This window comes from Colias croceus, chromosome 17 (genome assembly GCF_905220415.1).
Source record: "Colias croceus chromosome 17, ilColCroc2.1".
In the NCBI taxonomy this organism is placed as follows: Eukaryota; Metazoa; Arthropoda; class Insecta; order Lepidoptera; family Pieridae; genus Colias; species Colias croceus.
Genome location: NC_059553.1, coordinates 4,748,829 through 4,765,213, shown reverse-complemented (window position 1 = coordinate 4,765,213; position 16,385 = coordinate 4,748,829). Strand labels below are relative to the sequence as shown.

At 32.5% G+C, this 16,385-nt stretch overlaps 2 protein-coding genes and 1 long non-coding RNA gene across 5 annotated transcripts; 1 reads left to right on the top strand and 2 right to left on the bottom strand.

The window, feature by feature from the left end:
• Window positions 1-1,519: 1,519 nt before the first annotated feature.
• On the bottom strand, window positions 1,520-2,441 carry LOC123699134. Its single transcript, XR_006752490.1, has 2 exons — window positions 2,350-2,441; window positions 1,520-1,759 (listed from the first exon to the last, which is right to left on the bottom strand). It is a non-coding gene; the product is annotated as an uncharacterized LOC123699134 (long non-coding RNA).
• Window positions 2,442-3,114: 673 nt separating this feature from the next.
• On the top strand, window positions 3,115-4,046 carry LOC123699132. Of its 3 annotated transcripts, none has more exons than XM_045646009.1 (2): window positions 3,115-3,305; window positions 3,781-4,046. In XM_045646009.1, the coding sequence occupies exons 1-2, from the start codon at window positions 3,234-3,236 to the stop codon at window positions 4,027-4,029; spliced, it is 321 nt and encodes a 106-aa protein (XP_045501965.1). In that variant the 5' UTR covers window positions 3,115-3,233; the 3' UTR covers window positions 4,030-4,046. The 3 variants fall into 3 exon arrangements, 1 of the variants encoding a protein (XP_045501965.1); XR_006752488.1 differs by lacking the exon at window positions 3,115-3,305 and adding an exon at window positions 3,386-3,702; XR_006752489.1 differs by lacking the exon at window positions 3,115-3,305 and adding an exon at window positions 3,386-3,706.
• A 4,211-nt stretch (window positions 4,047-8,257) lies between these two features.
• LOC123699293 lies at window positions 8,258-9,295 on the bottom strand. The gene has a single exon (XM_045646217.1). It carries the CDS (start codon window positions 9,293-9,295, stop codon window positions 8,258-8,260), a length of 1,038 nt encoding a protein of 345 aa, XP_045502173.1.
• Window positions 9,296-16,385: the final 7,090 nt, after the last annotated feature.

Genomic DNA, 16,385 nt, shown 5'->3' with positions numbered 1-16,385 from the left:
ATAAAGCTAAATTAGAAACCAGTTATAAATGCGAATTTCACTATTCATTGTCCAATATGTATATAGTAATAATAACTGGTTCCTTGTCAAACTCAAGCTCGTCATTTATACATTTATAACATTCGAAAATAGATAATTTTATTATTTTGTTTTATAATAAGTCATCATCAGCCCATAAGCATTAGCATATGCTGGCCAAATGGAAGATTGCAATAGTTTTCCCGCATCCCGTCTAAAGCAGCGCGTTGGTGCGCGGTGGGGTTTTAGTCGGTAGGAATTCGACATAAGCCACGGCTCCTTCCCCGGGAGCCGTGGGTATCTTAGGCTAGATTTCCCCACTTGAAAGAAAAAAATATGCTGGCTAAGTGCTTCATATTTGTCTTTGAACTTTATATTTTGAGACATGAGATGGGGGTTGCATGACAATAATATTTTCCATCACTGCTTGAAGGGTTTAAACATCAAATAAGTTTTTTAGTTTCTAAACCGATGATTTTAATAGGTTATCGAAGGCATGTACTGCACTAGGTAAATAATAATAATAATACTTTACATATAATAACCTAGTGTATTTATAATAAAATTAACAATATAATTTCCATCAATATCGATTACCTTATTCACGTTTCATTCAACAAGCCGCGGTTAGCACAGAAGGCGAAACCAATGTATTGAATGACAAACAGTAACTATGTACATAGTAGCAATAGTTCTATATAAATCTTAATATAAACTCGATTGTTTTATTAATCGTCGTCATTTTACTGGACTATGTAGATATTTATTTTGGTAATATAATATAAACTTACATTTTCTGGCAGCTCAAGGTATTTTTTTAAATAGCGCGCGAAGAGATTCAAGGAAGATATTCTCCAGGAACATTTATATCTATATAATATTATGTAATTATGTAATTAATGAAATACAAATATCACCTGCTTAAATTGTGGCAAGTCTAAATGTAATATTTATAAACCATAAGAAGATATCCCTGAAATCATAAATAACATTTTCCTTATAAGAATTTCTAGATGTCCATCCCCAGGAATTTTAAATTGAATAATCTGTACCTACCGGAGGTGACACTTATGAGACTGCTTCAACAATGATAACAATAAAAAAGTAATCAACATATTAAAGAACGATCTGTATTCGATGGAAAATTTATTTAAGAAAATATTATTATACTTTTGTGAATAGCGTCATACCTACACGGTAGATAAGCGTGTTGCGATGCAAAAATAGTTTTACAGCTTATCATAAAAAATGCATTTGAAAAGTAATCTTGTATGACAATTTATAAGTTCTGAAATAATAGATTACAATTATATAACCTCAATTATTTTTACGTAATATCAAATCTAAGCATCAAATCCTCTTAGTTACCTATTATTACATTATTCCCTTATTTATTCTCTTGCCTTTGCCGGTTGTAGTATTTAAAAAAAAGTTATTTTTTGGTTTGAATATTATATAAATGCATTGATATTTAAAAAAATCGTTCAGGTATTATACCTAATTAATAAAAAAACATTCTTTATTAATAAATAAAAACGTGCTATTTATATGATTAATGTTTGAAGTTCAAATAAGTTCATCCAAAGGTTTTGCCAAAAAATTTCTTTATATCTTTCCATATTTTGTTTAATTGGTTTACGGGGATATTCACTTGTATTTTGGTGGGCTTCTTCTTCGTAACTGATATTTTGTTCGGCTTTGACGTCACTGCTTTACTGTTTATAACATCAGACATTATTGCCTAAAAAAAATTCATAACTTTTTTAGTACTCTTCAGTAAACATGAATGATGGTGAAGGTAATGATAAGATCCGGTAAAGATGAGGGTCGATCTGATTTCATATTTTTACGATATTTGTTAAAAGTCTAGACTCTGTATCTACTATATTTTACGGAGCGTATTTATTAAAGAACTAGCTTAACGCCCGCGACTTCGCCCACTTTCTCTAAAACGATTCGAGATTTAAACTATCCTATCTCTCAAGTTGGATCGAACTGCACATGGTGTGCGAATTTTATTATAATCGGTTTAGTGTTTTAGGCTTCCATTGAGGACAAACATTGTGACACGAGATTTATATATATTAAGAACTAGTGGTCCGCCCCGGCTTCGCCCGTGATACATTTTTACGTTTACTTACGTTAAAAAAGAATTAACGAAATCGGTTCAGTTGTTCTCGAGTTATGCGCTTACCAACACATTTTGCGATTCATTTTTATATTATAGATTAAATAGTGAGAGTCTTTATTTTATTTACGTGAAACGATAATGTATGCGTAAATAAAGTCTATCTATAGGTAGATATAAATAGTTAAAAAATTATGTATTACTTGCCAATAATAAAACAATCACGAGAAGTTTCTTCATACCTCCTCTAAAACCACTATCTCTGAACAGTAAAATGAAATCATTGCTGTTTCAATCACACGGTGAATTATACAAATTTTGATTAGGAAATAATACTTTCGTTTTATTCCTTACATACTTTTACGTTTGTTTTAAATACTTACGTCTTTATTATGATTTTGGGTTTGGTCTAAAATTTAAACTATGTATGTTACATTAATTATAAAAATCAAAGATAGCGTAATAATAAAGGTTCACAGAAGTTAGTAGATTGTACTATATTCAGTTATACAAATGGTTTGCTTTGTGATCGAAACTCGAAACATACAATAACCATGAAAATATAAAATATGAGTAGTTGTCGTTGTTTTTAATATATTGTTTTATGCATTTTTTTAATACGAACATTTTGGACTCTATCTTGATAATCAATATTATCGTCGTCGTCTGAACAATTTTATTAAAAATTGAATCAAAGACTTTGCTCCTTGTATTCATTCCATGATATTATACGTTTCATTTAAGATTGTACTTAGCTGCCGCCTAGATCCTAATATTTTATAAGTATTATCATCACAGGCATTAGGTATCAAAAAAAGGGTAACGACACAGTTGACAGATATATACTACGTACATAGTAACGATCTGATTTAAAAGTAAAAAAAACGAATTATTCTTATAATTTTATTGAACCTACTTATTATTGTAGTGACTTAATTGATAAAAATTCAAATGACACCAAAATAAACAGGATATCTTGTCAAGTAATTGACTTGATAACTTTGTATACTCACATTCAGTGGTATTTTTAAATAATTTTGTTTTCCTTTATATGCTCTACTAATGTTCTGTTTATTGTAAATGAGATATGCAATCCGTATATATTGTAGTACCCATCACACTCCTCAGTACTAACAGAAAATCAACAATGTCTACCAAGGTAAGTAACACACTATTTAAAAACCTTAGTAAAAACATTTTTACGCGCATTTCTAGTTCAAATAATATAGAGCTAGACCACGTAGGTACAAAGGAATAAGTAAAAAATACTTTGTATACACGCTTGTAAACAACGCTATCAAACGTACATTTTCCTATTAAGGCAAAATAGAGCAAGGTCTTGCACTTAAATTATTATCCTTTGAATCTATTTGTGCTGACAACTAAACGTAAAAAATGGACACTGTTCCCAACTAGTTCTTAGAAGTGTTTTCCAATAGATATCTTATGTTGCGATTAATACAAAATTTAAAAAAAGTTAAAAATATAATATAATACGTATTCACGTGAATAGCTTCGCAAATAGACATTCAACTATTAACTGCAGACTACCATACGTAGGTACTTAATATTACTAACGTAACTATAGGCTAATAACTTATAAGGTTAATGAAATCTAAACGTTAATATTCCAGGTCATTCTCATCACCGTAGCTACTTTGATCGTAGCACAGATTGGCAGTGCGAGCTGCGGCCGTCTTCGCAGAGACGAAGAGTCAAAAGGGGATAATGCTGGACAGTCAACCAACGCGGTCGCTGGATCCGATTCTTTCATGAGCAACATCGGCCAAATCTTTGGAACCATGCCTACCAATCCCACAGAATTTATGTCGGCATTTTCTAATTTGTTTAAAAATGTACCCCAGCAATTGAATATGTCTTAAATCGATATTGACATACCACAAGCCTTCCACAAGCTAACTCTATGTTATTTTGTTATATTATGCAACAGATTAAATTAGAATTCAAGAATATTGTTTTTCATTTAATATATTTATTATTTTTACCATAAATTGAATTGATAACAGATAAGAGCTTGAGCATAGATTGTACAAAGAGTACTTATCTACTTAAAACATGTGCAAATCAAACTGTTTAACATTATATAAAATACAAAATGACTGTATAAATAAATAAGACACAATTTTTTAAACCCTTCTGTCATCGTATACCTACAGCAAGTGATAAAATATCACATACAGGTATATTTATCTGTTTATCAAATAAAGTATATTGAATATTATTCAGTTTATTTATTAGTAATGATAATTCTTGCAAGCTATATAAAGCCTTAAGATGTCTTTCGTTTCAATTGCCTAAGTATTCTCTTCTTGTGATACGGATACCCTAATATCACTTTCAAAATGTCACCCAACGTGAGTCTTATTAATTTTCATTTTTATTTATTTTCTTTTGTTACATTCTTGATAGGTATTTAATATAATTATGAAGTATTTTGCATAAGTTTTTTAGTGTTAAAATTGTCTCTACTTACGAACACCAATTTTGTCTTTACAGTTGCTTTCACGTTTCTGTCAATCAGAGGTCCTAGTGAGATAAATAGACACTTCATTATATTTTTATCGGTAGTGGTGTAATTTTTTATTTTACATCTATTATTGTTCTAGATTAGCTGTTTTACCCGCAGTGCTCCGCTCCTATTGGTCTTAGCGTGATGATAGATAGCCTATAGCCTTCCTCGATAAATGGGCTATCCAAAACCGAAATAATTTTTCAAATAGGACCAGTAGTTCCTGAGATTAGCGCATTCAAACAAACAAACAAACTCTTCAGCTTTATAATATTATAGTATAGATAGCTCATGTGTAACTATCATTTTTATTATTTCTAGATGACCCGATTGTTCGTTCTCATCTGTTGCATCTCAATTGCATATGCGGGGATATCTATAAGATCTAAAAGAAATACCAGTGGAGGAAATTACCCTAATGGATCTCAATCAAACAATAACGAGCCGGGAGATTCGAGTAACCTTGGTCCTAATACTTCATCTAATGCTGTTTCCGCAACCGATTCTGCAGTCAACAATATTGGACAAATAATCGCAGATATTGATGTAAAACCTCCTAGGAGGAGTTGATTTAAATAAATAAATAAAAATAAATAAAATAAAATATCCTTTATTGAATTATTATGTACATTAATGGACGACTAAGATCCGTTAGACAAAAATAAAATACAAGAGTTACATTACATTACACAGTTATTGAAATAATACAAAAAAGAATCAATTTAAAAATCATAATATTAACGCAGAAGTCGGGCATAAAATGCCAAGATGCTGCTACCAAAATTCGTTAAAGCATTTATAATCGAGTTACTAGAAGTAAAAAGAATATTCCTAAATCTAGCAACCCGATGCCTGATCAATGCATCGAGAACCGGCACGCGGGCTTCCGCGAACATGCTAGACGCGCTACACCAACGCGGTAGTTTGAATAAAATTCGGAACGAATCATTGTATTGTACCCTAAAAATTCGATAATTTTCTTTTTTATACCTTGTCCACAGTTGTGGAGTATATAGAGCGGTGCAATAAGCTTTGAACAGTAATATTTTTGCATCTCTTTCGCACTTATTAAATTTTCTACCGATCATGTTAGCACGCGCAGCCAGAGAACGCCTCTCTCTGTCTATATCGAGGTCATCTGTCAGATCAAACGAAACTATATGTCCCAGGTAGCGGAAAGAATTAACAAATTTGAGCGGCTGATTATACAGATAAACAGGCAGGTGGATATCCCTAGAGGTTGCGCCAAAAAGCATAGCAACCGATTTATCTACGTTATAGACAAGGTGATGCCTTTCTGCATAATTTTCACAGATGGTGAGGAGCTTACGGAGCGCGCCAACCGAGGGGCTCAGCAAGACCACGTCATCAGCATAGCTGAGGTTATTCATACAAATACCATCGATGTAGCAGCCGACACCGGTCTGGCTGAGCTCCTCGATCAACTGATTAACATACATATTAAATAAGAGAGGAGAGGTCAGACCTCCCTGTCTAAGCCCACATGACAGTACAAACTCATCTGAGCAAGAGTTTCCCCAGCGAACGACATTTTTTTGTGTAGTGTACCACGTTTTAAGCAAGCCAATGATAGCAGGTGGCACCCGCGCTTCTTCCAGCTTCCTCCATAGGATATCATAATTTACACGATCGAAAGCACGACTAAGGTCCAAAAAACAAGCATAAACCTTAGTCCGTCGCGTAACGTAGTAATTTACAGTCTGTTTCAAGGAGTAAATAGCTAAATCAGTTGAACTTTGCTTTTTAAATCCAAATTGAGCATCGTTTATCGAAATGTATTTAGAAATAATATTTAGAACAATCGAATCTACTAGTTTAGCGCAAGTTGTCGCGATAGAAATGGGCCTATAATTCGAACTCGACATTGCGCTCATAGTTTTACTTTTAATCACGGGCGTTACAACACATTTTGTTAAAGCAGAAGGCAAATATGCGTGTTTTATACAAGCGTTTATGAAAACTGATAAAAAGACTACCACCCAAGGACCACCGAAACGTAAATGTTCTACGGCAATGTGATCATGACCACAAGATTTACCCAAATGCATTTTTCTAAGCGTGTCGTAAACTGTTTTTTCATCTATATGAATAGAAGATAGGTCCGATAAATAAGAAAAGGAATCGTCAATACTATTGCTATTTCTATTCGCATTGAGAAGCGTGTGACTAGTAGAACCAAGCATAAATTTACTTTTAAAAATATCCGTAATTTTTTGTTTATCTGATTCACCATCAATTGAAAATGGTGTTCCAATCTTAGTATTCGTTAATTTACCCGCTTGCTCCCAGAACTTACAAAACTGTTTTTCTCTACAAGTACTACTTATTTTATCTAGTAATATCTTTTCTTTATTGTTCTGGCACCATTTTAACCGTCCCTTAAAAACCGACCTACTCTTTTTCATGCTATCATAAAGCGCACCAGAATGAGGAGATCCAGCCTCAAATCAATTCATCAAACAGCGTCTAGCATCATCATGAGCCGATTTTACAAATTGATTCCATCCAGGTGTTTTCTTAGGACACCCTTTATTCCCCTTATACCTGTGTCGAGAACGCGCCTCCACAGCGGCCGATTGCAACGACATTACGAATTCATTGTAAATAAGTTCCAAACTATCCTTATGCACATGACACGAACATGGATTACACCTAGCGAGCGAACGCAAACGATTCCAGTCAAGAGCAGACAAATACTTATTACATAATGATCTATAGGTCTCAACCTCGTAACTGCTTCTCCTACCCCAAACAACTCGGTTCAAAGACCCGTTCGCGAGAACAGAGCACCTCTTTACAGCAATTATATCGAAGTCTAATTCTAGTACTAAGGGCCTGTGATCCGACCAAAATACATCTTTAATTATGTAAACATTAGTTAAAGCCGTCCACGCGAGCGGGGTGACGATGCAATGATCAAGCCAACTACATGAACCGTGTGAGTAACTAACATAAGTAAAAACATTATCCAAATTCTTTAGAAAACACATATCTGCACATATAAGATTGTGATCAGCACAAAAATCAATTAATTCATTGTTAAATAAAGTATTTAAATTCGCATTGTAATCTCCCAATACAACAGCCACATTAACAGAGTTACTTTCAATTAAACTATGTATTGAGCCTAAAATATCAGTAAAATAAGGCAAATTTACAATATTATTTTGAGGCATATAAACCGAAAAATACATATGACAGTAACCATTATGTTGAAACTTAATGGCGCATACTCGTGAGTCATTACATGTAAAAACATCAACATTATAAAACAGAGAGGCTCTCCAAAGCAAGGCTACGCCCCCATAAGGTCTACCGATTAAAATCCCCGCAGACGTATCTACTGCGGAGGTACCGTGCGCTGAAAAATCAGGATGTATGTTAGATAACAAAGGAAGCTCGTGGGGCAGTAGCCAGGTTTCTTGTAACGCTATTACATCATATTCATCGCATAATGATCTTACTTGATCAATGCTCCTTTTAAGTGATTGACAATTGAAACTAACAAATTTCATTTTGATTTGAATAACGTTTTATATAGCTTTAAAATTATATTCTAATTATGTACTATTATTCTTAAGCCAATAAGGTCTAAATACAATGCCAATCGGCCAAAAGTCGGAATTTAAAAACGTATTCTTTTTATGAGACAAAATTGTTACCTTAAAGGAAGCAAAAGAGGTTTCTTTATACGGTTCAATACGTTCAATAGACACCGCGCTTTCACCTTTTGATTTGATGTAGTCTGCGAGCTTATCGTTAGTTGACGATATATCTAAGCGAGAAACGTACAAACAGAAGGTTCTCGGTGCGGCTTGGATAATAGAATCTTGTTCCTGAACTACAGCACGACCCTCCCTGTTCCTGTTTTTTTTCTTTTTATATGTGACCGGTACAAAATCCCTATCAGAGCTTTCCTTTATTAAACCCTCTTGCTTATTAGTTACACAGTTAGGCGCGCGTAACGAATCAGCTGTTCGTCCCGCTAAACGCTTCCTAGTCATACACACGTCGTTACTCGTAGCACTCCTTATCTGACTGAGTGGAGCGGGCACGGCAGCGGCGGCCGCGGCGCGCTGCGCCTGCGCCACCGGCAAGTGATGCACCTCGTCCCCCTCAGGCCGCTCCCCGCTCACGTTGGTAGTTGGAAGTTTCGAGCGTTCAATGTGTTGATTTATCTCTTTACGTAGTGAATCGACGTCCGATTGTTTCGCACAATCACTTTTGATGTGAATGATCTCCTTTTTTAGGAGGACTATGTCCTTTAGGAGGCTGGTTACATCCACGTGATCAAATGTTACGGGTGGAAGTCTATTAATGTTGCGGGCAACGAAAACAGGCAGAGTCGCTGGATCAGTTTCTTTGAGGATTTTTACAATATCTTGCAGGTTTCTTTTATTTTTGTTGTCACCTTTTCGTACTCCACGACGGGTGAGCGAGTTATCTGTTAAAATCGCCCTTGCACTGTCAATTTCTTCTTCGGTAAACTGGCCCTCACAAATTTGAAGCAAACTGACTTCGTCAATTACATCAATCTTACACTGAATATAGCATAAGAGTTCACTTATTACCACACGGCAACTACAATCGTTAGGCATTTTAGCCTAGGAAAATAGACTTTAAACACTTAAATTAAATATAATACATTAAATTTAAGACAACTTAGTGCAAACGCGACCGTTCGTTGAGAGATCTCGCGCTACCCTCCCCGATTATTACTGATATATTGTAATACCTAATTCAAGAAAATTTTGCTGTTTTCAAATTAAATTTCATTTGATTTTTTAATTGTATAAATATGTTTTATGGTAAGAATGTGTTGATTAAATATCTAAATGAAATTATGAATTGTTATTTCTTTACACTCAGTAATTGTGGGTAACAAGTAAATCAAAAATTAATTTAAAATGTAAAAGTTTTGCAAATGTAAATAGGAACATTTATGAATTTCATAATAGTTATAATTTTGTATCCTTAGTATTTAGGCTACCAAGCCAACAATTACGTCAAAACAGTTTATATTTTGTAAAGAAAAACCACATACAATTTCAATAATGACACATTTATTATTAAACTATTCAAAATTAAGGCTTCGAGGGCTTCATCTTATTGTACAAGTTAGTAAATATTATCAAGAGATCTTCCGGTTTTTTGGGAATATTTCCAATATTTGGAATATTATCTGTTCCGGCATCTTCTGGATCAAAATTGATGAGCACAATTGGTGTATCCATACCCTCTTCCTCGACCGGCATGCTGAGCACATGAAGCATGCAGGCGGCGAAGACGATTGTCATGATAATCTACATAACAAAAATTTAAATTAATATCAGTATAACATAAGCTTGCACTAATTTTATTCTAGAACTGATTGCAGTTTGTAGACCAAATCCCTTTCAGTATATTAAGCCCGTTGTTGAGACTCGAAAATAAATGTAAATGTATATGTCGTGGCCATATCGTAGATTTGCTCATTTCATGAAATGATTGATCATTTCACGAAATGGTCGCATTTCATGAAATGGCCAACATAGTTTGATCAGATCGTTAAATCGTCAATGTTTCTCGATTTGGTCTTCCAAATTTGGCCAAATCGTATATAATATAGAGCCCATAAAATATTTAAAAAATTCAGAATATTTGAAGAACTTGTTTAGTTAGTACCGTAAATCTATCGAACAAAAATCGTTTTTAATACTTAGCCAGCTTTACTCATTTAAGTTGCCTACATAAAATCTTTTTAAGTTATTATAGCAGCATTGCTTGATAATATTTACATACTACATAGAAATAGATCGATAAAATTAAATCAAGTTTAAAATATTACCTTGGAAACCATTGTGAATAGATTGCTGTTTTCAAGAAACTAAATGTTACACATTCAACAGTACATATATATAGTCTACAAAAACTTTATCATAGCTTTTATGTCTAGTACTAGACACTTCCGATGAGTTAGAGATTAGACTATTTTAAAAGTAATTAGTTTTCTTATCAGTGTAAAGTTTTACTAGCGCTAACAAAACTAAATACTTTTTCTCAATAAGTTTTATGCTTTGGACTATATGTTTTATCATATCAACTTTTATATTGGTTCGCACTAATCTCAAAAAACTGAATAGGGATTGTCCAAATACTAAGGAAAGCTATAGACTACAGTCTGCATAACATCACTCTACAACCATAGAGCTATGAAATTTTGAAAAATGTACAAAAATACTTACATTTTGTTATTTCCACATTCTTACATGTTCAAATATGCCGATATTTCGAATTTGCCAAATAAGTTTTATATAATAGTAAAACGCATTTGAAATTCATTGAACCGTCTTTAATTACTTAATTCTAGCCCCGAAAGATAGAGGATGTCAAGATGTTCGTTCTATTAATTACGTAAAACCTTATATAAAACAGATAAATCTATCTTTTGCACAGGCTGAGTAAGGTAGTGGTAAGTAAATTAGTGTTTAATTGTTAGATAATCACATTCTGTTGTTTTTATTACAAGATTAGTACTAATAAAAAAGTTTATTTGTTCGATGACATGTAAAATTCCCGAGTCGTAAAGTCTATCTATAAAACTTTTACCTATAAATAGTCTAAAACAGGTGGAATTTTCATCATTAGTTCTGATAACCTCAAACAAAATGGTTTCTACAAAGGTATATTTGAAATCATTCTTATAATCTTATTATAAGATTTAACAAGTTTGTCTTTTGAAGTGAAACATTTTCAGGCACGTTGAGAGCAATATCGTCACGTCATGGAGTAAAGCGACGATTTTTGTATCTTTGAATCTTGCCAAAGAAGTCTTCACCTCTGACACGTGTGCTCGGTACACACGCTCTTTTTTATTATTAGTCATTTTACTTTATCGTAATCTATTACACTCTCTCTCTACCACATTTCAAAAATTTGAATCCTTCCAGGTCATCGTTCTTGCTCTAGTCCTGGTCGCCTGCCTCATCCAGGTGCAAGGAAGACACGTTCGTGGTGCTGGCGCTGCCTCATCAGTCGCTTCAGGAGGTTCAGGTGACAATATCATGAACAACTTCAGCCAATTCTTCACCAAGTTCAACAAGAACCCCAGCGACATTATCATCGTCATTACCAACTACTTAAAGAAAGGAGATTCTGTATCTGGTTAGAAATTTCATGCCTATTTATATACATTAAAAACCAAACACCTGACTTAATATGAACTCAAGAAATATTTTTTTTGTATTAATTATTAAAAATATTGATTATACTGAACTTGTTTTTAATTATAATAATATTACCTGTATTATATCTCTATAATATAAAAATGAAGCGCAAAATGTGTTGGTAAGCGCATAACTCGAGAACGGCTGAACCGATTTCGTTAATTCTTTTTTTATAACATTCCTTGAAGTATGAGGTTGGTTCATAAGGAGAGAAAACGTAAACAGCATGTACCAGGGGTGAAGCTGGGGCTGACCCCTAGTTATAACAAAAAGCTCGCCAAGTTTACTCTTAAAATAATTCAGTGCCTCGTCAAGTAACATGTTTTTATTCAACGTTTAAAAAAAAATATTTCCTTTTTTTAGTTTTAATTTGCAATTTGAAAACACATCGGAAAGACATACCTAATATATTTTAATTTGGTCAGATTATAAAGATATTAATTACGCGCAAGCTATATTTCGATATTTCATAGAAATGATGAGAGATGTATACATATTAAAAAAAAACATTTTTTATCGTAAGCTAATTTAAAAAAAAAAACAACAAACCTTTCAGCAAAATTAAATGTTAAAAATAAAGGTCCCTAATATATGTATGTGTAAAGGAAATTGCTAACTACCATGCTCCAATGTATTTTATTGTATTGCAAAGGAAGTGCAATGCAAGTAAAATGTGCAAATGCATTATTTACATGCGAATTGCAATCTTCAAAGATTCTTTTAAGGTATATAAACTGTACCTTTTCGAAAAAAGAATAAACACATTTCTCTTCAACATGGTTTCTAAGGTGACAGATATTTTTACTTTTTTTCCTAATTTTTTTAATCATGAGGGATTTCAGGTTATTTAGCTAGTTTAGGCACTTCATTTTGTTACTCTATCAAAATGATTCGCTTTCTGTTCAATTAATAATTATGTTGTTATTATTTTTTTCATGGCATGCTCAAATAAATGACTAGGTAATATTAATTTTCGCCTAGTCGATAGACGCGGGCTTGAATCCCGCCTCGTGATCGAATATTTCTATTCTTTAAACAAAATTATCTCAGTTGTAAGATTGTTATCTGAGAAGAAGTGGTTCTTATTAATTTTTGTAAATTTCTCTTAATATTATTCTTCCTAGGTCATTATCATCTTTGCTGTCTGTCTATGCGTGATGCAAGCCACCTTTGCATCAACTATACGAGTGTCCAGACAAGCTGAAGACAAGCCTGCGGGAGGATCTACAACCAACAACGCTAACGCAGCCTCTGGTACTGATTCTTTCATCAACAACATCAGCCAGATGTTTGGAACAATGCCTAAAAATCCTAATGACTTCGTCACAATATTCGCCAACATGGTAAAGAACATGAACCAGCAGCAAGCTCAGAAGTCTTAATTTATCCATGAATAAATGTTTTGAATCATGAAAATACATATTATGTTGTTTTATTTATCTAGCTCTAAGTAGATCTTAAATTAATTCAGCGTTATGTGTTAAAACTGTCTAAAAAGTTTTAGTAAAATAAAACTATGCTTTTAATTTATACAAAATTAAAATCTAACAGGTCGTTCCATCTCACTCCTTATAAATACTGAACTCCATCGTGACTCCATCTACCCTTAAAAGTAACACAATCTATTTTTTTGTATATCTCTGGACAATCAGACTTGTCTATATAAAATCTTAACAGTATAGTAACCGAAACTATTGTTGAGTATTATTATTTAATATTTTCATCACTATTTGTACGGTTACGGTTTTCTTAAAAACGTTTTTTTTTAGTTAATAGAAAGTTTAAAGTATTTCCAATAGACAATTCAATTGCCAACTCATTTTCAAAATATTTTACCAGTTGTATCTCCTATTAATAAAAGGCAAGCAAATAGCATTTCGTGGTTTTTAAAAATTCCTCCATAAATGATAGGAGTGGAAAATACAAAACTCGATACGTTGTTCTTAACATAATATAACGTAAAATATAGTCGCAGATATTATGATTGAAATTCTTCTTCTTTTTTTGTCTATGGCCTTCCCGATCCCAATAGAGATTCTGTCAACTTACAGTGGCATATACCTACATTGTACGTACCAAGTACGTACAGATCATGATTGATCTTTTATTTGAATGACTACAATTACTATGATGCAACTTGATAATCTGTGGAGAGGGAAAAAAATGAAATTTATCGCAAGTTAACCGTCATGCGAGGCCTCGATTCCTACATTAGTCATTTTTTGCTAGTGGTATTAAAATATGCATTTCAATAAAACGAAAGTATTTGTCTTGAGACTATTTGAGGCAGAGGAGGTAGTTTCAACACAGTATATATGTCCTAATTTATATTTTTTAGTACTTGACCACTTGACCTAAAAATACCCCGAAGAGATTGCTTGATATTTTTTATGAATAGAAGTACTTGTATAATGAGAGTTATCAGCTGTTGATCTACTACGAAATGGATCCTCGTGAATATTTTGAAGTTTCTCTTTTTTAATATAAAAGGATAAATAAAAGCGGACTGCGAGTTATAGAATTACAGTCAGTCCACATTTTTACTTTCATATTTATCCTATTTGAAATTATGAACCCAATGAATGCCAAGTTACTTCTATTTGAAACCATTTTGTAGTTTGAGCGCAACATACAGACAGAATTATTTTTCTCTAAATAACTTTTATGTTCGGAATTGTTCGGGATATAACGCATTTTCATTTTCAGTTTTTCTGTACTAATGTGTGATGTCTAAATAAGTACCTACTAGTATGCACGGATCAGGTAATCTGATCTATTTAGCTAAACTCAAACATTTTCTGGAAGAATGGTGTTTGAGAGGCGACAAATTTAAATAGAAGTCATTTTTTTTAAATATAGTTTTCTCCGTTAAATACCGAAAGCTAAAACACTGTGTTAAAAGGTTATCCAGGTACTGTTATACTGAAGACTAACGTTTAAAATATCACAGAGAAGATCTGACACGACAACTTTTCCTTTTCAAAAGTAATTATATTTTAAAACTCTCTAACTTAAAAGTACAATCACAGGATGTTATTCATATCACTGCTCTTACTACATTTGTACGTAAAATATCTATGATAGTAAGAAAATATTTTTTTTTTTCTAACTATTATAGATCAATGGTAAATTTTTGGTATGTATCCATAATAAACGTATTTTCATTTCATTTCATTTCATTTCATTTCATTTCATTTCATTTCATTTCATTTCATTTCATTTCATTTCATTTCATTTCAATGCAAATTGAAATTACATATTGAAGGTATTTAAAATAGACTAGATACAATATTATAGAGCAAAATAAAAATGGAGATAGGCTACAATATATGACGAATCAAGGATTAATTAATATTTTATGTTTCCAGTTTATATAAAATGTTAAATTTTATATAAAATGTTATGTTCTTTCTGTTTAAACTGTACAATATATTAACTACATATTTAGAATTATTTTCTAACCATTTCACATTTATGTACATCAAGAGAATTTTATAGTTTTTTAACTGTTATCAAATAGTGCTAATCCTTGACTTAGCGTTTAATTGTTAGATAATCGCATTCTGCTATTTTCATTAGAACATTTGTACCAATAAAAAAGTTTATACGTCTGATTATATGCTAAATTCCCCAGTCATAAAATCTAGCTATACTAGAACTTTTACCTATAAATAGTCTACAACATTTGACTCTCATCATCAGTTCCACTGAATTCAAACAAAATGGTTTCTTCAAAGGTAAGTATATTATAACGACTTTTGAAACATTGTTAACTTATAAGTAGCACAATTCAAAAGCTTATATACTTATTATTATTGTATATATGAAATATTTGAATCTCATCCTTTCTTTTGGCTTGCAGGTCATCGTTCTTGCTATTGTCCTGGTTGTCTGCATCATCCAGGCGCAAGGAGCACCAAGAGTGGAAAGAGGCCTTATTGACTGGGCAAGTTCTGAAAGCAGCTCATCAGGTGGTGATAACATTTATAACAACTTCAGCCAATACTTCACCAAGTTCACCAAGAACCCCAGCGACATAATCATCGTCATGACCAACTATTTCAAGAAGGGAGAATCTGTTTCATAAGCTTAAACTTTCGTGAAATAATGTGCAGAAACAATAAAAAATGTTTTTTTACAAATCCAATCCTTTATCCAATTATAATGAATAAAATTTGATTTTAACTTATGACTAATTTTTGTTTTATTGAATTTTTAAATTCTTCTTAATGGGTAAACAGCAACTCGGTCTCTATTAATTATTAGTAGCTTAAATATTCATCAGTATTACAGTTGGAAATTCAACATATTGGATATTATTATGAAGAAGGACTATGTACCTCGTTTAATTTGTTATTTGATAGGCTGATGCTGATACATGCTAAGGTCGATAAAACATTTCATTAAAGATAAGATATTATTTTAACATATACTTTAATATTTAAACATACTAAAATGCGATTCATTGTATTCAAAACATGTC